Consider the following 26,228-nt stretch of genomic DNA (forward strand, 5'->3'; position numbering starts at 1 on the left):
GTTCTTCACAATTAACGTTATGAAGGACTCCCGAACAAGCGGCAACCTCCCGCTCTCTCTATTGAAACCAACACGGAAGTGACTTAAACTGCAATTCATCGACTGGCCGCTAGAGACTGGCTGCAAAAGGGAGTCAGTCCCATTGACTCCCCATGTTAAAATGCCCAAATTTACAGCAGAAAAAAGTATGTTTACAGCTTGGTTCAAAAAATGGTTTGTCTATATAGCTAGTTTTGCCCTTCATGTCAACTGTGAGGGGGTGAATTTTTTTATAACTCATTCGTTTAAGTTATATTAAGCCTTAAAGTTCAGTATAATTAAGGGCGTGGCCACTTGAGTGACAGGGGAATTGCCGCTGCTGTCACCACTGTCGCGCCATTTTCGATTAACCCGGGAGTGACGCGATTCCAAGATGGCGACGTCCGAATCCCGCCCACTACAGGCTTCAAAATAGCGCTTCAGAATCCTACGGGTGACGTCACGGATACTACGTCCATATTTTTTACAGTCTATGCTCCCGAGGCATCCTAACATGCATCCTGTACAATAACTTTCAGCTCTAATCACAGTTTCCTTTGTTAAACCTCAGTGTATGCAACAATCTATTTTGTTGGAACTTAAGGTCATTGCACAATGAGTGTGAACTTTTCGCATGTTAAAAAATAAATACGACCCCACGTTGTGTCAATCACGTTTACACACTGCCTCCAAAACTTTTGTCCGTCATGAAATTTTTTGGATCAGGTTCGATTTTCTGCGTTTTCACATCTGTAGCAAGCATTTAGATAGGAAAGGACAAAGTCCCTTTAAGGCAAAAAAGAACTTCCCCATAAATATGGTTCCTTGTGCTCCAATAGCATTAAAAACGCTTATTTTTCAGGCCAGATCAGCGAGTGCGCATGCGCAGTACTAAGCGCACGTCTTAGAGCGCCGATTGTTTCTACAGCAACCGGGAACGGCAGCTGCAGGGAAGCGCTGACTTTAGCGCACTAACTTATAGATAACCTTAAGGCTGACATATTCATACTAAAAGCCAAAAAACTTTGATGTAGATTTTTTTGATGGGGACTTCAAATGGCGTGCTCAGCATTCACTTTTATTGTATATAATAAAGAAGCTTGTACATTCTTGCTAAATATGTCTTTGTTTTTAACTGAAGAAAAATAAACATTTGTTGACAGGCTTAATATCAAAAAAATTCCTGTCATCCAACATATACAATCTACTCTAAATGAATGGAGAATGCTTTCATAAACACTTCTGTTACAGATACTCTCTCTGTTTGTACAGCTGAATATTTGAGGTAATAAAGCAATTAAAGGTACAGTATGAGGCATCAGTCATGAAGACATCAGCTGAACAAAATGCCCAAAATCTTCATGGAACACAAATCCTAAAGGAGTTTGCATTGTAACAGCCCTTTAATGGGTTCTACAGTCTTGTTCTTTGCATTATCAGTAACACTAATTTTGGATCAGGTTCAATTTTCAATAGGAAAGGATGACAAATACGAAAAACCTGAAAAAACGATGATCTGAAAAAACAATGATCTTTACACTGGACATAAGAGTCATATGAAGTGCTAAGTGTTATTCTATGTGTTGATGTAATTCTAACTGAAACAGGAAGACAGAGCGGGACATATCCATATCCATGCTTGCCCTTTTATTAATTACAGCTTGGGCTAGAGCCGTTGAGCTCGGTAAAGCCACATTTGAAAGCGTATGATAGCCACAATCTCATCCTTATTGCTATAAAATGTAGCATTCTGTGCAGAATTTAAATGGGTCCAATACGTTTTATGGTCTGCGCCGACTCGCATGGAATCATTCCCTATCCCCTACATAGTGCACTACGTGTCATTCACCATACAGATAATACTGTGAACAAGATATGATTTCAGCCACAGCTTCGGCGCCTATTTATAGTGTTGGGGGCGGACACTTCCGATTCTAGAGAGCATTTGATTGGACAAAAAGTTTAATCAAAATCGTTGATCCATATTGGCGGAAGTAAGAGACTTTATGTTTTTAACACTTATATCTTGTAAATGCGAATTTTGTCATTGTTTTGGAGCACACTAGCTTAATACTCTCTCTGTTTGTACAGCTGAACATTTGAAGTAACAAAGTAATTAAAGGTTCAGTATGATCTTTATGGAACACAAATCCTAATGGAGTTTGCATTGTAACAGCCTTACAGTCTTGTTCTTTGCATTATCAATAACAATTACTAATTTTGGATCAGGTTCGATTTTCTGCGTCTTCACATCCATAAAAAAAAAAAATTGATGTTGATTTAATGGGGAATTCAAATAGGTTCTACAGTCTTGTTCTTTGCCTTACCAATAACACTAATGGACCACAGAGAGAAAACAGGCTGCTTAAAGCATTACTGCATCAAGGTGCAAAACTAAAACATGTATGCAAGTATGTAAAGGCAACGTTTGCTCCAAACATTGCCAGCATGCAATCCCATTGTATAAACATAAACCATGTCCTTGCATCAGTGTGACAGTAGCAAACCTCGGCAGAGCAGTAAAATTGTGTAGTTGTACCTCTTATTGGTGGGTGTGATTCTGCCCGCTTTGCGGTCAGGGCTGGGTGGTGGCTCAGGTGAATACGGGCCAGGTGACAGAGAGGCTGGGCTGGAGATGGTGTACTCTCTGTAGTTCTGGTTCTCATCTCGACTCACCTGCACAGCCTCCTGCACAACCATAGGGGAAAAAAACATATCAATAACAGATATTTGAGTTCGAATTAATCTGTTCTGATCAAAGAACTCTATGCACCAAACAGTCTTTCCTATAAAATGGAAATGTATTTATTTATTTTTATTTTATTTTATTTTATTTTCAATTTTATAACAACTTATCGTTAAACTCTCATGTGTGCTTCTTCACAAGTTCTCACATGGTTGTACAGAAGGACTACGAGGCCTGTGGGGCTCACAATCCTTCCGATCACAGTATCTGTTACAACACAGACCCGCCAAGCAGTCCCTTTAGCATTTAAAAGGCAGGAACTCTGTCTGATTTATAACACTCCCAAGTTCCTTTCACATGTCATGGATACAGACATGCAGAATTACTGTTGTACAGAAAATGTAAAAGTGAGAAATACAGACTTAAATATCTCATTTGAACTCAACCTGACAAACTATAAATCTTTGATAAGCAGATAGTGGTTGAACTTTTCTTAATAGATACCAGGCATGTTCTAATGCAAATCTGAGAAGAGAACCGAACACTAAGGCTTGGGCCAACAGTATAGTAGGGCGACACTCACCACAGGCCTGCAACAGCAATGGACTGCGGTTTTGTTGCTTTTTGCAGCAACAATTTATAGATAAATATACACTTTTAAAAATAAAAGTGCTTTAAAGGGTTCTTCAAGCGATGCCATAGAAGAACCATTTTTGGTTCCACAAAGAACCATTCAGTCAAAGGTTCTTTAAAGAACCATCTCTTTCTTACCTTTTTATAATCTGAAGAACCTTCTTTCTTTGTGAAACAGAAAGGTTCTTTATGGAACCATTTAGACAAAAAAGGTTCTTCTATAGCATCGTGAAGCACTTTTATTGTTAAGAGTGTATGCTGCTACTTTAATATTATAATAGCTGCAAGACTTTTCAATGTTTTTGAAAGAGGTCTCTTATGTTCACCAAAGCTGTATTTATTTGGTCAAAAAAAGAATGTCACAGAATTTTGCCAATTTTTGGATGAATAAATCAAAACTAGGTTGGTACACTTAAATCAAAATGAGTATCTGTGAATATTAAGCCGCAAAAATTATATTTAAATACGAATCCTGCAATTTGTGTGTTTCCGTTTCTGAATATACGAGTACATGAACATAATCTCTAGAACTGCTCTGAGAGTCACTTCATGGGCATTTTAGCCTTTCTTTTGAGAAAAACTAATCGCAAACTATCATATGCCAACAAAAACTTAAAGGTCTTCACAGCAACCTGTCAAAATTAAAGTTCGGTTTAACTTGAAGAAACTGTGACAGAAATATATTACTTAATGTAATGCTAGTACTACTACTACTACTACTACTACTAATACAATTATTATAAAAACATTATTTTTAAGGAATATTTACCAGAATTTATTTACCAAAAAGAAAAATACACAACAGTATTTCTGGGGGGGGGGGGGGGGGTTTATATAAAATCAATTAATTGGAGATTCTTTTGATTATTAAAATGTTCTGAAACCATTAAAATGGAATCCAGAAAATTAAATGGAAAACACATAATGTAGGTAAAAATAAAATCTGAGAAATCATACAACACATTTCATAGGTCCTTAAAATTTTTAAAAATAACATTAAAATTAAAAATGTAAAAAAAAATATAAATTAACAATATTTTATTTTTAATTATAGCATTCCTTCAGCTACTAATCATAAGCACAGTCTCTTTGCATTTGCCAAACATCTACACTGTAAAAACAAAAAACAAAAAAAAACACGATTTGTTGATTCAACTCTAAATAATTGGTTTCCCTGCTGCCGTAGTTTTTTTTTTTTAAGTTGAATCAACTCAAATATCTAAGCTGTCACTTAGTACAACTTAACATTTCAAGTTGACTAAACTTTTTTGAGTTGACTAAACTTAAAATTTTAAGGCAGTCAGGTAACAAATTATTTTAAGTTGACTCAACAAATTGTTTTTTTACAGTGTACAGTTAAAGGCACAGTTCACCCAAAAAAGGATTTTGCAAACGATTTTGTCCTTCTCCTATTTTTAAGCAGAGAATCATGAGGAAAAAAAAGAAGCAGTTTTGGTTCCCATTGACTTCCATATGGACAAAAAAAATCTTAAAATACCTTATGATGTTCCACAGTAGCAGCAAAGTCATATTGGAACAACATGAATCAATGACAATTTTAATTTTTGGGTGAACTTTTCCTACAAAATTTGTTTTTTTACTAACCTGGAAGCGGCCAACCAGTTGCTCTTTAATTCCATTGGTCTGACCAGGAGTGGGAGGAGCGGGTCTGTGTGGAAAGATACAAACATTAGTTCAAGGCATTTATATTGTTTAAAACTTCCTCAAAACTACCTGTACCTTTAGTGCAATGCAGCGTGACTTTATAAGTTAGTTTCTGGACAAATTTGGCATAAACCAGGAGACACAATCATGTTTTAGAAGTTAGATACAGTTGCTTTGATAAGGTAGCTGGATAAACTTCCTTCAAAAGCAAAATAATTTTTTTAATTATCGTGAAACTTGAAAGCAAATCTAACAGACTGACACAAGCAGAAAGAATCCCCCTCAATACTGCCATTTATTTCGTCCGCTGGAACTTTGGATAGTGATGCATTTAACAAAATGCAGAAGGCTGAACAAGCTTAAACGTAAGTTGATGAAATCTGACAGAGAAAAGACAACACAGTCTTGTTTAAATACATTAGCAGAGCCCCTGACCAGGAAGCACCGCATGTCTGAAAACGTTTATTTATCTTAAAATTAATCCCTGGCATATGTTTGGTACAGAACGCTCTTTATAGCTTCATGAGGAAGGAATGCCACACAAGGGCCTGATTCAGAGCCGGTACTCTACGTCTTCACGTACCTCAGTCAAACTGGCTTCCCTTATACCTTAGGAAGCCAAGATCTCTTCGGGAAACTATTATTATTTTATTCTTGAATATTCTTGTTACATAAACACCCACTCTAGCTTGTAGCCTTTCATTTGTATAGGAAAAAGCTCACCAATTAAGGAAATGGATTCACTTTGGCCAGAGACATAATCTGGTTTATTTGTTGAACTATTTTCGCTTCAAACACTTAAAACAGCACTTAAAACAGTCAGAGACTTGATGTAAGCCTTAGAATTGGATGAGTCTTTCCAAATAAGCTCTTTTTCACTGCCGTTAATGAGATGTTTTACTGCAAGGGCTTAAGGAGAGCATCCTCTCATCGCTGCCAGTAAAAACAAGACATGAGCAGCCCAGCGGACACATTCATTTTACTCTCTGACTACCTTTTGCTGCTTCTGCTTGCAATTGTTTTATCTCTCTTACTATGTTACACTCCATTTCATCCTAATGTCATCCTTTGATTTATTCTTTCCTCCTATACTGTGTATTCGGTTTTCCCCGTTCACCTTTCTGGCTCAAAGCTGAGGTGGTCTGGAGATGAGCTTTGGATGAGTCTAAATGCAGAAACAGTGTTTTGATCCTTGCGGTGATGGTATTTTAAATGGCAAATTATGAAATGCAAATTTTTGGAGAGGGATAAAGCAGTCTTTGCCAAATTCATCAGTGATTATATGGTTGCTCTATGATCTCATGATGAAAATGAACCTGTGGGAACTTTTTTGCAAGACCTGAAATACATACTGTACCAATGCAGTAAGTACAGTTAAGCCTGAAATTGTTCATACACCTGGGAAATTCTAGCTTAAAGTTACTTTTATTCAACCAGCAAGGTTTTTTTTGACCGGAAATGACACAGGCTTCTCCCAAAAGATAATAAGATGTACATCTTATAAATTCTCAGCTTTTATTTACTTTGACCAAAAAATGGACATGTCCAAAATTATTCGTACCCTTCTTAATAAAAAATAGAAAAGCCTTTATTGGCTATTACAGCAATCAAACACTTCCTATAATTGCTAACTAGCTTTTTGCATGTCTCCATCTTTAGCGATGAGCTCCAGCTCTTTCAGGTTGGAGGGTCTCCTTGCCATCACCCTGATCTTTAGCTCCCTCCACGGATTCTCAATTGGATTTAAGTCAGGACTCTGGCTGGGCCACTGCAAAACGTTAATGTTTTTGTCTGCTAACCATTTCTTCACCACTTTTGCTGTGTGTTTTGGGTCGTTGTCATGCTGAAATGTCCACTGGTGCCCAAGGGCAAGTTTCTCTGCAGACTGCCTGATGTTGTTGTTGATTATTTTGATGTATTGCTCCTTTTTCATGGCGCCGTTTACTGTGATTAGGTTCCCTGGTCCACCGGCTGAAAAACACCCCCAAAACATTCATTTCCCACCACCATGTTTGACAGTGGGGATGGTGTTCTTAGGGTTGAAGGCTTCTCCTTTTTTATGCCAAATGAAGGCTACATCACTGTGGCCAAACAATTCAATTTTTGTTTCATCTGACAGATGAAAAAAAAGAAAGACCAGAAGTCTTCTTCTTTGTCCAGATGAGCATTTGCAAAGGCCAAGCAGGCATTTTTGTGCCTTATCTGGAGAAGTGGTGTCTTCCTTGGTCTGCGTCCGTGGAACCCAGCAGTGTGCAGTGTCCGTTGGACTGTCTGCCTTGAGATGTTGACACCAGCAGAGCCCAGATTCATCAGAATGGCCTTGGTGGTGATCCTTGGATTCTTTTTTTACCTCTTTCACTATCCTCCTGGCCATCACAGGTGTCACTTTTGCCTACCGACCACGTCCTCTGAGATTTTTCACAGTGCGGAACGTCTTGTATTTTGTAATAATACTTTGCACTGTAGCCACTGGAACTTCAAAACATTTAGATATGATCTTATAGCCCTTTCCTGACTTGTGAGCAGCCACAATGGTCCTCAGGCAGCTCCTTTGTCTTAGCCATGACTGTCCACAAACCAACAGCAGAGAGCTTCTGTTTTTCACCTGTTGAGTTGATTAAAACAGCTTTTCCTAATTAATAAGGGTAATTAGGATGCTTTAGAACAGCTTGGACTATTTGGAATGGTATAGAACTTTGGATTTTCCCATAGACTGTGACAGTTTGCAAAGGGTATGAATAATTTTGGACATGCCACTTTTTGTTCAAATGTAAATAAAAGCTGAGAATTTTTTTTTTCCACAATCATGCCTCTTGTACATCATCTCATTATCTTTTGGGAGAAGCCTGTGTCATTTCCGGTCAAAAAAAAAAAAAAACTTGCTGGTTGAATAAAAGCAACTTTAAGTCAGAATTTGCCAGGGGTATGAATAATTTTGGGCTTGACTGTACATATCGCTGCAGTTTCCAACAGAAAGAAACACTAGAGGCGGTAAAACAGAGAGCACTGGTAATCGTTTTTGTACACAGTATGATTACAGCTCCATATGTTTAGTTTTTCGGGTGAAAAAAGCTTGGGTACGAATCCCATGAAAAACATGACTCACGATAAAAGAGCTGAAAGATGAGAGATTGCAAAACAAGTTAAACGGCATGCTTGCGATTGCGTTTTTACGTCACATTTGCTTTTGTTCATACTATCAGGTAGGATTAGGTGTAGTGGCGATGGTACATTATTTTAAAACGTCATGAAGCATTGAGGTCATTGCACACTCAAAAATTTTTGTATGCATTTCGCATTATTTTAGTTTTTTTTGTTTAAATGCTTGCTACGGATGTGAAAACGCAGAAAATCGAACCTTAACCAAACTTTTTTTTTATAACGGACGAACATTTCAGAGGCAGTGTGTAAACAAGATTGACAATGTGAGGTCGTATTTATTTTTTAATGTGCAAAAATTTCGGACTCTGTGTGCAATGACCTCCAGAGTTATAGCGCCACTCATTTCAAGTCATTTCAAGTCAGAACTGCGGTGACACGTACAAAAATAATGTCACATTAAATGTACCATACTTAGCACATCTCAGTGGACATTTCACATGGAATATGTTACGAAATGTCAAGTCTTGTGAAAAAAGTTCCCACAGGTATGTTTTCGTCATGAGATCAGGTTATATATATTACACACACACACATATTTGTTTTTGTATTATACTACACGCATTCGTACACAACTTCTATAGAACACACACAACATTAAGTTATCCATGTTATTCTTTAACTCCTGGTTCCTTATTTTTTACACTATAACACAGTGGTTGGATGGGCAGAGACATGCAAGTATATCGTTTCTGGTAAAAATTCCCCCCACGATAAGAATTAGTTTTCCCACGATAATAACGATAATAAAGTCTAGTTGTTGACATTTCTGTGTGGACATGGCTGAAGGCTGTGGGGAACTGAGGAGTAGTATACAAACGAGGAGCTCCTTCTACAATCTGGAATTGGTTTGGTCAAAGCTGTGCAGTCCAACAAAAAAAAAAATAGGTCTGAGCCTTAAATAAATGTACTAAAGTAGTGCGCAATACAGTTTTGCATGTGTATGAGCCTGTTTACAAACGTGTTGTCCAACAAAGATACCATTTATTGACATGCTTTTCATCCAAATTAACTTCATAACATAGTTGAGTGTTTAAAACAACCTTTTGTGATCAGATGTGGTTTCATATCACAGAATGGGACAGAATTAGCATTGCATTATAAATACACTTTATCCTTATAAACTACCCAAGACTTCTTGAAGAACACAGACAAAGCATATCGTATGTTTACTAAGTTTCCTCAGTTAAAATTTCTATATCTGCGTTTTATTCTGTTACAGCGATAACTGGATTAGAGATTTCTTAGAGAGTGGTCAATGCATTTACTTTTGCTATGTATATGTGGAGTTTCTGCGCAAGGGCGACCTCCGGCTTCTAGTATGAATTAAACCGTCATTACATTACGTGTGTGCTCAGGAATGCTTAACACCCTATTCTGGGTAAAAATAGGAAAGATAATACTTTTCTCTAAAGAAACGGTATTACCTGAATTATCGTCATTGATCTCGATATTGCAATAAATACGAGAAATTATTGTGATACATTTTAAGCCTATATCACCTATCCCTATATACAAAGTGAGAACAGGTTATCTGTACATTGAGCTCTGGCAGAATGGGCATAAATTAGCAGTTGCTCAATAGTTTCAAATATTGACATGATTTAAGGTCTACAACCCACCCAGTATTGTTTGGGATCAACAATGGCATTATATATTACAACATGGATTAGGAAAAAATCTTTTTCGCAACCAAAATGTTTCAAAGCTGAGTGTGTCATTTCTGTATTATTAATGCTACCAAATGTAACTGCAAAAATTATGTTTGTTGATGATTGTCTCAGGTGGCCAAACAGATACTTCTAGTTAATCTAGATAGTTCTGACTAAATATTTGAGTCAGTGTCTGCAAATCCAATGCTGCAGATTAATTGCATTTAAGGGACATTTTACCCAAAAATTAAAATTACCCCATGATTTAACTAATCATCCTCAAGCCATCCTAGGTGTATACGACTATTGACGAATACAATTGAAGATGCCCTGGCTCTTCCAAGCTTTATGATGGCAGTGAATGGCTGTTGAGATTTTAAAGTCCAATAAAGTGCATCCATCCATCATAAAAAGTGCTCCACGTGGCTCTGGATGGTTAATAAAAAGCGAACTGATTCATGCGTGTCAGAAAAATATACATTAATTTGCTTTTATTTTATTAATTTATTAACTGCCAGAGCTGTGTTGAGCACTTTTTATGATGGATGGATGCACTTTATTGGACGTCAAAATCTCAACAGCCATTCACTGCCATTACAAAGCTTGGAAGAGCCAGGACATTTTTTAATAGCTCTGATTGTATTCAATCGAAAGTCATATACACCCAGGATAATGTGAGGATGAGTAAATCATAGGGTAATTTTCATTTTTCATTTTCACACGAATAATTATCTTTCACACTACCGACACTCATCTACTGGAAATTCAACCCAAAAATGTTTACAAAACAACTAATTAATTCAGCAATTAAATACTTAAAAATGAAAGGTGCTTCATCTAATTTGAATATTTTCTTCATTTGGAGCTTGATGGACGCAAAACAAAAGACCAGAATGCCTATAACAAAAACGCCTATAAACAAACCGTTTCCAAAAACGGCTTTCATTGTAATCAGCGCAGATCATCTACACTAGTATCCATGGTTTCAGAATTTATTAATTGCTTACAGGACATAATGTGTTAAAAATAACACAGTAGACTTTCTACTTGTTGATGCACTTCTACACTACAGACACTTAAGAGTCCTATCATTCTGTTAAACAACACTGAGATAAGATCAAACCAGAAAATACAAATCCAGTTCCAAACTGCTTTCACTCTGGCCGATACTTAGTACCTCACTCAAAAAACTTGAGGAAATGCTGTTTGAAAAGCGAGACACTTCTAAACTGACGTCACTGTGCTGTATGCCCCGTTTAGTCCTCAACAAGGTCACCTGCAAACACTACAGCAGCTCATCTTCTAATGCTCCACTGAGAATATCTACACTTTTGAAGGCAAATGCAATGGATTCCCAGCAAAATTCCCTCCTGCAACTTCTTCCTTATTACAAAATGATTTCCAGAGCGACTCCTCTGTCTTGTGACAGAACACTTTCATTCTTTGAAAGACGTTGCATCACAGCATCTCAATGCACCACATGTACTGCGGCATTCCAGCCATATTTTCAACTCACTAGAGATTAAATCATTACAGAGTCTATATGAGAACGTCACAGAAAAATGTGGAGATAAAATGAGAAAAGGACAGGGAAAAACTATAAAACCCACATGGGACGCACATCAAAGGCTTTTCACAAGCTGGAAAGTTCTCACAGGAGCCATTAATACCCAACTCTGTAACGCAAAGCCAAAAGTTACTGGTGACAATAAAGAGATGATCTTAAAGACGTAATGCTTAGTGTCTGGGAAAAACTAACCAATATTAGCAACAATACTGAACAGTTTACAGTAGCTTTTGCAATAAAGTTTTCCAGGAATTAGTGTTGTAGCATAACCAAACACAACATGGCTGTTTTTAATATCATATTGATTTGCACATGCAATTTTACTGCTGAGAAAACTGATAAATCAAACACACTCCGCACTCTGGAAAATCTGACTCATTCTAGAGAACTGGTTCAAAAGAACAAGAGGAGAAGAAATGTATTTTCTTTGTGCACTAAATATATTCTCAAAGCTTTATAACATTGCGGCTAAACCACTGATGTCACATGGACTATTTTAATGATGTCCTTACTTCCTTTCTGGGTCTTGAACATGTCAGTTGCGTTGCAGTCTATGCAGGTAAAAAAAAAATATATATCTTAATTTGTGTTCTGACAATGAACGAGTTTGAATTGACAGAATTTTAATTTTTGAGTAAACTATCCCTTTAATGCAACTGGCCTCAGGTCTACATACTGATATACTATCCGGCTGCCACCGATTTGTAAGAGGAAACACTTTATAAAACAGCTTAAGGAAACTCTTATTCATGCCAATAATTCTTTAAATTCTTTTAACTGAATTAGACACAAGTCAGCACCCCTTCTTTATTACATACTGTAGGCACTTCTATTTGTGGATGACTGTCCTGAAAATGAAAGGGTCAAACAGGCAGAAGGATACTTACATAACTCATAGACTAATATGAACTTAGAAGAGGGCAGACACACACCCTCTTCCTCCAATACTGTGGGCTACAGTACACAAACACACACACACACACACACACACACACACAGAGCCAGAGTGCCATTGTGGGCCCACTGTTGTTTCTGGCCTGGTCAAAGACATGAGGTCAGAAGGAAAAACATTTACTCACATGGACACAGGTCTCAAAGAGAGCAAAGGTACCATTCTGGCCAGAACAGTGTGCTTACTTGTGCTGACATATCAAGATGAGCAAAATTACAGACTTGAACCGGCCAATGAGGTGACTTAACAACTAGTCGACTAAGTCCTGTATAATCAGACTGGTTTTGAGTTCATCGGACCTCAGTGTCTTTTAGAGGGAACTTATGTAAGACAGGTTCTTTAATTCAAAAACAGCTACTTACGTAGCAGCACAACATGGAATAAATATCTAGCTCCTTCGTACATATTTAATTGTTACAAAGCTGTGGATGACACAGAAACAGTCACTAGCTGCGATTCTATTACCCTTCAAATTGCGCAACTGAAAATTTGCCTAATGGAAATGCACCAATTTCACCTAATTTCGCAAATCCTATATATCGCAAAAAAGTTTTTACGCTCACATGAGGTGGTTATGCAATATTGAAAAATGAATATTCCGCAAAACTGCAATGAAAATGCCTTTTCGCGTTTACAGGTCACCTGGCGTACATAAAAGTCACATGATCATTCTTTAATGTACTATAGCCTCAAAAAACACCTCATATGTGGCTGCTTACACAAGCATTGACTACACAATGATTGAATAAGGGTCTGATCATAGCCACTCTAGTCAATGCTTGGGTTTATACCAGGCTTGTTTCGGTTTCAGACGAGGCTCTACAAGAAGCTTCTGGTAAAGATAGATGCCTACGTCTCCTACGATTAAAATTAATGGCTAGTGTGGTGGCTGCAATATATATCTAAACCGGCATGACTTATCGTAAGAGGGGAAGTTGCAACCGTTTTTTATCAACATTTATCAAACATAGCAAAAGTTTTGCGCAAATCTGTAATGGAAATGCACCTAGTGTCTTGAGACATGCTCTTGGGACTGCACATGCACATTGGTCCGAAAGCCTGTTTTCACCACTGAATAAAAAAATTAAAAAAAGGTAATTGTTTAAAGCTTTTTTTTCTCAGAATTGCAAGTTTGTAGCTCACAATTTTGACTTTTTCACAGAATTGTGAGATATAAACTTGCAAATGTGACTCAAAGTCTGAGGGAGAAAAAAGACTGATATGTCCTTAGAATCTCACAATTCTAACTTGATAACTTGCAATTGCGTGTCAGTCAGAATAGCAAGATATAAACTTACAATTCTGAGAAAAACAGTCACAATTCTGAGTTTACACTGTAAAAAAAAAAAGCCGTAAAATTTACGGGAAAACCCTGGCAGCTGTGGTTACCAGAGTTTTACTGTAAAAAATACGGTAGCAATGTTATACATTTTACGGTTTTCACTTAAATATACAGGTAAATACTGTAATTTCTGATTTTTTTTTAACTGATATAATGGTGATTTACCAACCTTTTGAAGTACTGAAATCTGTTTTGTACCTTTGCAATACACTGATAACCACCAAAAGCAGGTGGTGATGACAACATCACATGATGAACCAAAGCCCATCACAAGGAGGTTTTAAATAATAACATATATAGAAGGTGCACAGTGTCATTCACACAAACACTAAACACCATCATGGTAACACACATATTTGATTTACACACTGATTTAATGCAAAAAACATTAATTTAACAGCATTATATGTAACATATAACCCTAATGTACAAAACTGGCAAGAAAAATCTAAGAAGAAAAAGTTATTTCCACAAAAAACATCCAATAAAAAAAATTAAACACAGGGAATTCTGGGAATGTCAGTTTACGGTTATTCACTGTAAATTTTACCTTCTTTTTCACTTCAAAAAACGGTATACTGCCGTAAAATTACATGCAATGTCCAACACAGTTTTTCACCGTATATAGAAGGGGAACTTACCGTTAACCATATCACAGGTTTTTACCGTAGCCTTTTTACAGTTTTTTACCGTTAAATTCACGGTCATTTTTTACAGTGTATATCTTGCAATTCTGATTTTATTTCTCAGAATTGCGAGTTTAAATCTCAAAGTTCTCGGAATTGCAAATCTATCCCACAATTCACAGAAAAAAAAAATCACAACTGTGAGTTTGTATCTCGCAATTCTGACTTCAAAAGTCAAATTGTGAGATAAAAAGTCGCAATTACTTTTTCTTTTTTTTATTCGGTTGTGAAAACTTTTTTTTATATTGTACAAGAAACAATATTTCTTGGAAAGCTCATTTGAGATGTTTTTGTTTGCTTTTAATATGTTATTTAAATGGGAGTTTGTTTAGGGGGATTCAGTATTTCCCCATTAGTAGGTAGTTGCCCACAAGTAGACAAGAAATGGTTTAGCAAAAATGGCAGGGTTCCCACTCTAAGCAAAATATAAAATTTACTGACTTTTCCCTGACTTTCACTGACTAAAAAGCTGAATTTCCATGACGTATAATGAACAGACCCATCCATTTGCAAGCTTTATTTACTTGTTTGCAGACATTTTTAGTACAAAACACACTTTTTTTCTTTTTTTTTGCTTTTAGCTGTTAAATGCCCTTTGATATTTCTCTACAGAAATAATTCATGGTTTTTATGCTTTCAGGGGTAAAATGTTCATTTTAGTCCTTCTGTTCCTTCACATTTAGTTTTTGCCATTCTATCGTTTACTTTTAACACCTGAAGTGGTCATTTTGTAGCCAAAGGTCTTGAAATTTACATTTTCCTGGCATGTTTGCCTTAGTTAACAGGTACAGCCTGATGACTGGATTTGATTTAAGTGATTGCCAGTTGACGAGTGGGAATGCCGCAAAAAAAAAAAAAAAAAAAGTGTAACCATAACAATAGACAAACCTCACGAAACAACGTGATAAAAAAATACAGAATTGAAAAATACTTTTATATATGGAAAATACAATTTAAAGCAACAAACAAACAAAAAATCCCTCATATTCCATGACTTGGACAAAAAAAATATATATACATAAAATTCCCTGTCTTTCATTGTCTGGAATAGACAATGAAATTCCATGACCATGACCAATGAAATGGCTACCTGGAGGCATTGCAAATATGGCCACAGAGTGAACTAACTTTCCTTAAAAGTGATTTTTAATTTGAGTGAAATGTTAAAAATTTCAAAAAAGGCCACAAAATTCTTGTATTTCATGACCATCACTGTCATTTTAGACCAGTACTAATCCACTTGCATCCATCTCTGAAAGAAAAACAATGTAGATAAAGAAAATGGAGGCACCCTCACCTTTCTACGAGAAGTTGCAGCTGTGTTGTAGAGCTCTTGATTTTGTTTTGTGCCTCTACGTTGAGCATCTCGCCAGTATTAAGTCCATTAATCTCCAAGATGATGTCACCAGGTTGAAGAGAGGCCGTCTCTGCTTTACTGCCAGTGTTCACCTGAAGGAAAAAATTAAATACAATTCATCCAGTCAGAACTCAACCATATAATTTAGTCAAAGTGTGTGGGCCAATGCCCAATATGAAGAAAACCACTAAAGTGGGCTCAATAGAGGTAGTCTTTAGCAAAAAAATATATATTTATTTTATTATTTGCCACTTCAAGACAAGATTTGGTTTTCTGCAATGTATTAAAAACGTTTTGCCAATTCTTATGTTTTAGACTTAGAGGAAACTTTATAGCTTGCTAGCACTGATAAGGTTGGTTGAATTATTAGTAATGTTTTTATTGCATATACTTAATTTTTATTCTGACTTGTTTTATAGTGTGCAAATTTAATTGCCAAAACATATGACTGCCTCTAAACAGGTTCTCTGAACACTGTCTCAACTGGCATTTGGTTGAAAAGTCCCGCCCCCAGACTCACACCATTGGTCAAGTAAATAATGCCGTGTCAAACAGAGCAATGTTTTAATTACACCACAGATTTTTTTTACGGTTACAGCATCAACCCCCCAATGGCTTGCTTATGTTAGTGTGAAAGTTGGCAGAAATCTTAAAAACAACTAGACAAGGGCTGCTGTTAGTTGAGCAAAGCTTACAATCCCCTGAAGACTCAACAGTGAATAAGGCCACAACCTCATTAGTAAGAGAAGAGGAAAGCAACACCTCAGCTCGACTCAAAACACCCAAACAGCCCGGCACAGAGAGGCCCTGCAGACTGCCAGTCAGCTGTTGTTGTTGTTGTTGTTGATGTTAGCTGAAAGCAGAGGGGCAGAGGTGCCATGTCTGAGGACCGGCTCGAGTGCCAATTAACTGTTGCTACAGAGACGCACAATGGAGCGCGTCTCATGTAATCAGAGTGCGCCTCGCTTCACGCGGAGCGCGACTATCCTTCCCCTCTGTGTGGACCAGACCTGAGAAAGAGATGAGAGCTTACCTTCATACTAGCCCTTGACACTGCAGAATTTGAATTATGCAGTAAATCTCAGGTATTTTTATAGAAATATCTAGGTAGTTTTCGGGAAACAGTTTCTGAGGTTTGTCACGCAACAGTGTCAGAACATGTAAGTAAAAAGCTTGAGGAATCAGGGGGTGAGTTCAGACAAAGGCAATAAAAAGAGTGGAGCACAAGATTTGTGCCCATGCCAAACTCCTGCTATTACGCTTTGACCCGTCTCTCCATGAAGCCCTTTGGAGCCCTCTTAAAAAAACACCCTGTGCTGTTCTATTCTGTGTTTCTTACAACCCCTCTCAATACCAAAGGTCTCCTGCACTGCATGGACACCGTTAAGCACTCATTCTCTTCACATATTGGCTATTGATGGCACAACACAAGCCTAGAAGACTGAAACAGTGAAGTCCTTAAAGGGATAGTTCTTTCAAAGAAGGAAAATTCTGTCATTAATTACTCACCTTTATGTTGTTCCAAACCTGTAAGACCTTTGTTCATCTTCAGAAGACAAATTAAGCTATTTTTGATGAAATCTGAAAGCTTTCTGACCCTACATAGGCAGCATGCAACCAACACGCTCAAGGCCTAGAAAGGTAGTAAGGACATTGTTAAAATAGTCCATGTGACATTAAAGGTTCAATCATAATGTTATGAAGCTTTGAGAATAATTTTAGTGTGCAAAAAAAAAGATTTTATTCAACAATTTCTTCTCTTTATAAGTACACATGGAATATTTTAACAATGTCCTTCCTACTTTTCTGGGTCTTGAATGTGTCAGTGGCGTTGCTGACTATGCAGGATCAGAAAGCTCTCGGATTTCATCAAAACATCTTAATTTGTGTTCCAAAGATGAGCGAAGGTCTTACGGGTTTGGAAAGAAATGAGGGAAGAGTAATTAAAGGTTGTATCAGCGATTTCTAGCCTGAAACATAAAGTGTCAAATTCAGCTGACCTTTCATCACGATCCGCTCGCTGCCTGCCCCATAAATTGTCTGTGAAAAAAACGCGTCTCTCTGGTCAGCCTAGAGTCCGAGATATGCCAAAAAAACAATCGGCACTACCAACCTTTCCACAGATAAACAAACAGTGTTCCAACCAATCAGCGTCAGGGGTTTGGTGTTGTGGACTTTCGCTCCGCCTCCCTCACATCCCAGCACCAGTAGGAAAGTCCACAACACCAAACCCCTGACGCTGATTGGTTGGAACACTGTTTGTTTATGTGTGGAAAGGTTGGTAGTGGCAATTGTTTTTTTGGCATATCTCAGACCCTAGGCTGACCAGAGAGACGCGGTTTTTTCACAGACAATTTATGGGGCAGGCAGCGAGCGGATCGTGAAGAAAGGTCAGCTGAAATTGACACTTTATGTTTTAGGCTAGAAATCGCTGATACAACCTTTAATGACAGATTTTTCAATGAAGCAAGCACATCTGAGCTTACATTTGATGTGCTGAATGTACAGTTGAGGTCAAAAATTTACATGCCCTTTGCAGAATCTGCAATTTGAAGATTAGGGTGAATTTAACTTATTTTGTTTTCTGGGGAACATTCAAGTATCTTTTGTATGATATTTACTTGAGGCAAAATAAGAAAAATGTAAATATCTTCATTCCGTTCAAAAGTTTTCACCCCTGGCTCTTAATGCATTGTTTTTCCTTCTAGAGTGTTTGAACCTTCAGTAATAGTTGCATATGAGTCCCTCAGTTGTCCTCAGTGTGAAAAGATGGATCTCAAAATCACACAATCATCGTTGGGACTCAAATACACAAAAATGCTGAAAAACCAAACAATTTGTGGGACCTGAAGGATTTTTCTAAAGAACAGCGGGCAGTTTAACTGTTCAGGACAAACAAGGGACTCCTGAACAACTATCACTAAAAAACAGCTGTGTATCATTCAGGTAACAACAAACTATTAAGAATCAAGTGTATGTAAACTTTTGAACACGTCAGACTATATGTAAATGTCTTTAATGGGAAATATCTTATTCAGGTCAATACTAAATCAAAAATAACATACATTTGTATGATCTCTCTTATTTTGGTAAAATTAACATTTTGCAGGTTCTGAAAGGGGGATTGAAAGTCCTGGTTATTATACAATGTCTTTATGAATGTTTTGAATCAAAGATCTGGACTTTTAAATGGATGGACAGAAATATCTCAGGTTTTTATTAAAAATATCTTCAGCTGTGTTTTGAAGATAAAACTTTTATGAGTTTGGAACAACATGAGGGCTGAGTAAATGTTCACTTTTTAGTAAACCATTCTTTTGATAGTGCATTTGAAAAAGATAATGGCAGCCATAAACTTTTAAATCTCAGTCTTCGAAAGCGATTTAAGTTTAAATCCAATGGAATTCTGGATTACAATGCAGATGTGACCAGGATCTAAAAGGAAAGGTTACATTAGCTGCCTTTAATTAGAAACACTGTGGTGTATTTCTGGATCACAACATGGAATTAGTTTTCATGAAATGAACTTTTTTTTTTTTTTAGTTGAGAGGAGCTGTTTTGGTTCAATTTGAAAATGGTCCCAAAGCCCATGAAAAACAAAAATAAATGGGTTCCAGACTAGGTGGCAGAAGTACAGCAGATTCTGAACTTCTCAGCTGAAAAACAGTCTTTCACAACTGCCACAGTGTCGAAAGCTTGAACACAAAAAAGCAATTGGTTAACCTGTTCTGAGAGACCAGATGCATGATAAATAATTGTAAACACAACATAGTTGTATGTTTGTTTATAGTTAGTATCATGCCAACCACCGCAGCTATATTCATGGCGAGAAAAAAAAAAAAACTTTAAGATTATTTTTTTTTTACAAATTAAGATTTTTTTTAACCCTTTTTGACCCTGCATAGACAGCAACAAAACTGACACGTTCAAGGCCCAAAAAGGTAGTAAGAACATTGTTAAATTAGTCCATGTGACATCAGTGGTTCAACCGTAGTGTTATGAATCTACAAGAATACTTTTTCTGTGCAAAGAAAATTTATTTTCTTTAATGTCAGTCTTTGATGTGTGTTCACTAATTTTACTGGTGTTCTTGCAACCCTTCTGGAGCTTGAAAGCTCTCCGATTTCATCAAAAATATCTTAATTTGTGTTTTAAAGATGAACAAAGGTCTTACGGTTTTGGAACAACATGAGGATGAGTTACAAACGTCAGAATTTTCATTTTTGGGTGAACTTTCATTTTAACAAAAACTTGGGTTATTCTGGAAAAAACTTTTTGGGATGTTTACAAGTTGTTGGCGTCATTTGGATGACTTTTTAGATTTTGTGTTTCTTGTTAGACCCATGATTATGTTTGTTCGTTTTTTCATATTCCAAGGGGAACCCAATGATTCATGCTGTACCTAAGCCTTTTACTCATTCTTGCATAAGTACTGTATTTTCCATTATTCTAAAAAGAGAATACCTGTAAGGAAAAAACAATAGCTTGACCATCAACAATGCAATACAATAACCAGGAACTTCCTCTTTAATTATACAGGTCTTGTTTGGTTGAAGTAGTCAAGGAGACTGAGAGCAAAACAGCTAGACACCAGTGATTAATGCGAGAAGAAAGACGTTATTAAGCGTTTAGGTATGAGCCATCATTGCTTTAATCACTGATGCAAGAAAAACAAGGAGATAAAGCATGATCTGAATTGGTAGTTTGGTTAACAGAGATGAAAAATTACCTTGGAAACTGTTATGGCCTTCTTAAAGTCTCGCCCTCCAGAAATTCTGAATCCCCATGGGGACGGGCCAATCAGGTTCACTGTAAACGGCATCATGTGACCACAGGCTGCTGCGTAATGCTCTCAGGAGTGCTGTGGGAGGGAAAAAAGGAGTGTGAGATGAGAGGTAAAAAAAAAAAAGTGGAAAACCCACAGATGGAGAGAGACTCGGTCAAGTTTAATTTGACATCAGGTTGAAATGCCACAGATGTGTCTCATAGTTTCCACATCTCTAAGCCACTGGCTGCTGTTGAAAGGTAAACTGCCTTCACCTGTTCTTCAGAACACCTTTCATCCTATTCCACATGACTGCAGCTCAAATCTACCGACACACACCGACACTGTAGCAAGCAGGAATCATAGAGAGGTGCCACATTCCTGGAGTGTGTATTTAAAGCTGCAGCACCCATAAGAAAAGCAAGAAACCACTTCAGATTCAGTTTGAGTTTCTTATGCCAAAAAATGGCACTACCAGTCAAAAGTTTTTTGGACGGTAAGATTGTTCATGTTTTTTAAAGAAGTCTCATCTGCTCAGCAAGCCTGGATTTATTTGATCCAAAATACTACAAAAACAGTACAATTTCGAAATACTTTTTCTATTTAAAATTGTATTTAAATGCAATTTATTCCTGTGATCAAAGCTACATTTTCAGCAGTACTTCAGTGTTCAGTGTCACATGATCCTTCTATCATTCTAATCATTCTAATATGAAGAAACATTTTAAGAAACAACAGTTAAATAATTTTTTTTCAGGATTCTTTGATGAACAGAAAAATCAGAAGACCAGCATTTATCTGAAATAAAAAACTTTTGTAACATTATACACTATGTTTCTTGAGCAGCAAATCTGAATATTAGAATGATTATTACTTTATTAAATTATACATTACATTTTAAAATATATTCAAATGGAAAACTGTTATTTTAAATACTAAAAATATTTTAAAATTATACTGTTTTTGCTGTACTTTGGATCAAATAAATGCAGGCTTGGTGATCTGAAGAGACTTCTTAAGATTAAAAATCTTACCGTCCAAAAACTTTTGACTGGTAGTGTAGATCTTAGTAATCTTGGACATTCATCTAATGATGAGCTCTTTGGAGCCATTATGGTTCACTGTACCCACTTCAATTGCACTGAACCTCATTGAGACCATGGTAGATGGTGGTGCAAACATTTATTACTAACATATGTGCAGTTGAGAAATATCCTGACAGCACAAGCTCCTGACAGTAAGAAGACAGTATAGATGACCCTAGAGTTTAATGAGACATCTGCTTTATACACCAAGCAAAACCACAATCAAGACCACCAAAGGATTAAGTAGTCAGACAACGCATCTTGCTTTTTAGACAAGCTTTGAAGCTAAAATAAAGACATTTTATACTGTAGTTCAAGTGAAGCCTCTGACAGGTTTACACTTCAAGCAAAGTCGAACAACATTTCTGTTTTCTCAAAATATGCACTTAATATCACCTTATTTTCCAGCGTTTTTTTTTTCTTTCAAACAATTAGTTTGAAGCAGTTCAAAGATTCAGTCTCTCTAAACCCCTCCTTTCCGTGAGCCTACTCTGCTCTGATTGGTCAGATGACCCAGTCTGTTGCGATTGGTCTACCGCATACAGTGTGTATTGGAAATGAAATGCCCATTGCCACAGTTCTGTACTATGAATGCTCAATAGAAAATATAAACATATATTATTTATTATACTTGCAGGTAGGGCTGTCGCGATAACCGCAATATCGCGCTATTGACGTGCATAACCGCAGAGGAATGCAACAACCGCAGCAACCGCGATATTGGCCTGTTTTCTTTTTTCCTAAGGATTTGCCCTTCTCACTTAATGCCTGTGTGCTGAATATTAAATTAGTAATAAGTTAGTAATGATAACATAATGTGTTTATTATGAGGCTCAGTAGATATGCACTTAACATGCCTAAACAGACAGCGAATGAGAGAGAGATCGACTGAGCTTGTGCGATTAAGTTACCTGCGTCTGTCTTTCAGATCGAGTCTGGTGTGTATGTGAAACTAGCTTGTCATGTCCAAGGAAAGTGAAATCTCTGTCTTAACATCGATGCTCTGCTGGTCAGCTGAGCCTTTAAAAGTGGCGATTAAAGTTGAAATGATTTTAACATCGTGTTTCATTACGTCTCTCTTTGAATAAATAAGCGTTTTTGAACGTATAGTTGAATGAACGGATTAAAGACAAGATAGTCTCTTGCCTCCATCTTGTGGCGTATCAATGAAACTGCACTGACTGACAGCTCGCCTAAAACACGCAGCTGAAATACTGACAGAAAGTCTCTCATCCAGTCAGACTCGAGGGTGCGCGCTAACTGTTGTATACACGAAGATTTCAGATGCAAAGCCTCTAAGTATGTCTGACATTTTTTCTTCAAAATTTGCATTTCTTTCTGGCTAGGTTTCTATGTAAGTACTGTTTACTTCACTTCATATATCAACGCGATTTGGTTTCGGTTTATTGATTTCTGAATATGACCTTACATTGTAACAGCCTACACACAATTATATGGCGGTAATACCGCATACCGCGCTACTGAGCCACTCAAAATTACCGCAAGGGAAATTCCTTAACCGCGACAGCCCTACTTGCAGGTTGTGATTCAGTGGGCTGGTCCAAATAAACTAAGTATTGAAGCATCTTTGAATCACGCATTGAACTCCCCGAGATTGAAGAAGCAGTTGTCAGTAAAATGACGTGTTTGAGGGCGGTTTAAGTCGATTCTTTATTTTTGGAGACAATGGCTGTATCCGAAATCGCCCCCTATACCCTCATTCACTATTCCCTACATTAGTCCACTCATACAGTTCACTTGAAGGAGTGAATGAAAACGAGTGAGTGAATTCGGACACTAAGGAAGGACTGCCGTTTTTGCATAGTTTGCTTACGGTTTAATAATCATTTGAAACGGAAAGTTCCAGCAGTAAGATTAAATGATTTATACTGAACTCTGTCACAGAAATTATTTATAAACCCTAGTTAAACAATTTAATTATATTTACAACGAACTTGTACCTGTTGTACGCTGTATTACGGCGTGGACGTTGTAAAATGAACGGATGGATGATTCAGCTGCAGGGGGCTTCTTCTGGTGAGACGCGGATCGGGAATTCAATCGGTGCCCGACTCTCACAGTGCATTATGGGTTATCTGTTGCTGTTGAGTGTACATCGGTTGTACACTCGTTTTTGCGGTGCATTGTGGGATTGAATGAGTGCACTCGAGATCGTCGACTCTGGTTTCGAACGGGATGCACTTTTTTCCAGGGGTTTCAGTACAGCGTAATCGATATTGCGTCACCAGGCAGGCGTGGCCTATTTGAGAATTTGCATAGGTCACCGATCATGCGCAGTTAGGGAAAAGCAATTTGCTTCAAATACCTCCACTATTGCAGGGCTTTCGTGCACTTCATATTCATATACAGTATCATGAAATACCTGTCCACGAACGCAGGGGTTTCGTGCACTTCATAATTATATGCATACAGTGTCTTGAAATACCTGTCCACGATCGCAGGGGTTTCGTGCACTTCATAATTATATTCATATACAATATCTTGAAATACCTGTCCACGATCGCAGGGGTTTCGTGCACTTCATAATTATATGCATACAGTGTCTTGAAATACCTGTCCACGAACGCAGGGGTTTCGTGCACTTCAATTATATGCATACAGTGTCTTGAAATACCTGTCCACGAACGCAGGGGTTTCGTGCACTTCATAATTATATTCATATACAATATCTTGAAATACCTGTCCACGATCGCAGGGGTTTCGTGCACTTCATAATTATATTCATATACAATATCTTGAAATACCTGTCCACGATCGCAGGGGTTTCGTGCACTTCATAATTATATGCATACAGTGTCTTGAAATACCTGTCCACGAACGCAGGGGTTTCGTGCACTTCAATTATATGCATACAGTGTCTTGAAATACCTGTCCACGAACGCAGGGGTTTCGTGCACTTCATAATTATATTCATATACAATATCTTGAAATACCTGTCCAAGATCGCAGGGGTTTCGTGCACTTCATAATTATATGCATACAGTGTCTTGAAATACCTGTCCACGAACGCAGGGGTTTCGTGCACTTCATAATTATATTCATATACAATATCTTGAAATACCTGTCCAAGATCGCAGGGGTTTCGTGCACTTCATAATTATATGCATACAGTGTCTTGAAATACCTGTCCACAATCACAGGGGTTTCGTGCACTTCATAATTATATTCATATACAATATCTTGAAATAACGTTACCTGTCCAAGATCGCAGGGTTTTCGTGCACTTCATAATTATATTCATATACAGTATTTTGAAATACCTGTCCAAGATCGCAGGGTTTTCGTGCACTTCATAATTATATTCATATACAATATCTTGAAATACCTGTCCAAGATCGCAGGGTTTTCGTGCACTTCATAATTATATTCATATACAGTATTTTGAAATACCTGTCCACAATCACAGGGGTTCCGTGCCCTTCATAATTATATTCATATAACATTACAGTGTCTTGGAATAACGTTACCTGTCCACCATACCGTTGTAAACCATGATTTATTTTCGTAAATAGACGCTACACGTTTTACATTTCTATAACGGCTGTTTATTTGTTTTCGAAAATCGTTTAAATTTAAGATTTTAAAACATAAAAATAACCTGTATGACTGTGTTGTCCTTCATTATCCATCAGTGCTGATCCTAGGTTTTGAAATGCCCGCGCAAAAAAACTGACTTACTGCGCATGATCGGTGACCTCTCTTAATAATTTTTTTTTTAGAAAGGGGCGTTTTCCCAACGCCCCCAGGGACGCCCATTTTACGTCGTGGTAATGAAACCCCTGGAATTTAGTGAGTCCCGGTTTCGAACACCACTTAAAATGGCTGTCCCCTCAAATAGTGCCCTATTTGAGTGTATAGGGGCCGATTTTGGATACAGCCAATAACTTTATTTATCATGCACTTTCATTTTACAACTTTGCAGATCATTTGAATTCACATACAGCTACATTACACACTGCATAAAAGCCAATATTAGAAATGGCATAATAAGGGTACTTAAACTTCACATTAAAAGTCTGATGTGTCATGGCTTTAGTTTCAACAGGTAATGCAATTTGATGTGCATCATTTCCCAACCCCAGCCTCCTAATCTCCATTCATTTTCTTCACTTGGTCTATTGTCACTGTATACAGTTGCAATTAAATTAACCCCTTTGACCTGCAAGACATTTTACTGCAGATAACAAAATTTTGTAAAAACAATTAAACAAAGCTGTCAGTACACTATTAGAGAAAGAGAAAGGATGAACGCAAGTTAAATTATGAAAAAATAAATAAATAAAATTGGCGTTCAAAAACATTCATGTGCAAAATTATTCAACCTCCAAAAGTCAAACTTGGTGCAGAATATTTTATTCTTTAAAACCGCCAATAAACACTGTTTGGAATTGCTTCTACCACCTCTCTACTGCAATCTTGGCCCATTCCTTGTCTAAAAAAGCTTTCAGATCACCGATAATCGTTGGTTTTCACTTTGACACTGCTTTCTTCAAATTCAACCAAATATTTTCAATAAGAATTAAAGACTGAAGACTGAACAGGCCACTCAAGAACATTCTATGACTGATCACCGAACCAAGCTTAAGTAGATTTGGACGTTTACTTTGGGATGACTGTCCTGCAGGAAAGTCCACTGATCA

The 26,228-nt window shown here is 37.2% G+C and overlaps 1 protein-coding gene across 1 annotated transcript in view; it reads right to left on the reverse strand.

Moving 5' to 3' along the window:
• Positions 1-26,228, reverse strand: part of pdlim2 (PDZ and LIM domain 2 (mystique)) — a 95,025-nt gene that overhangs the window by 46,872 nt on the left and 21,925 nt on the right. Inside the window, exons 2-5 of the mRNA XM_073819239.1 lie at positions 20,447-20,578; positions 15,658-15,809; positions 4,943-5,006; positions 2,558-2,706 (exon numbers count right to left, since the gene is read on the reverse strand). Of these exons, the coding sequence (XP_073675340.1) occupies positions 2,558-2,706; positions 4,943-5,006; positions 15,658-15,809; positions 20,447-20,542 (461 nt within the window). The 5' untranslated portion in view covers positions 20,543-20,578. The remainder of the gene's footprint in view (positions 1-2,557; positions 2,707-4,942; positions 5,007-15,657; positions 15,810-20,446; positions 20,579-26,228) is intronic.

Source organism: Garra rufa, chromosome 15 (genome assembly GCF_049309525.1).
Source record: "Garra rufa chromosome 15, GarRuf1.0, whole genome shotgun sequence".
Classification (NCBI taxonomy): domain Eukaryota; kingdom Metazoa; phylum Chordata; class Actinopteri; order Cypriniformes; family Cyprinidae; genus Garra; species Garra rufa.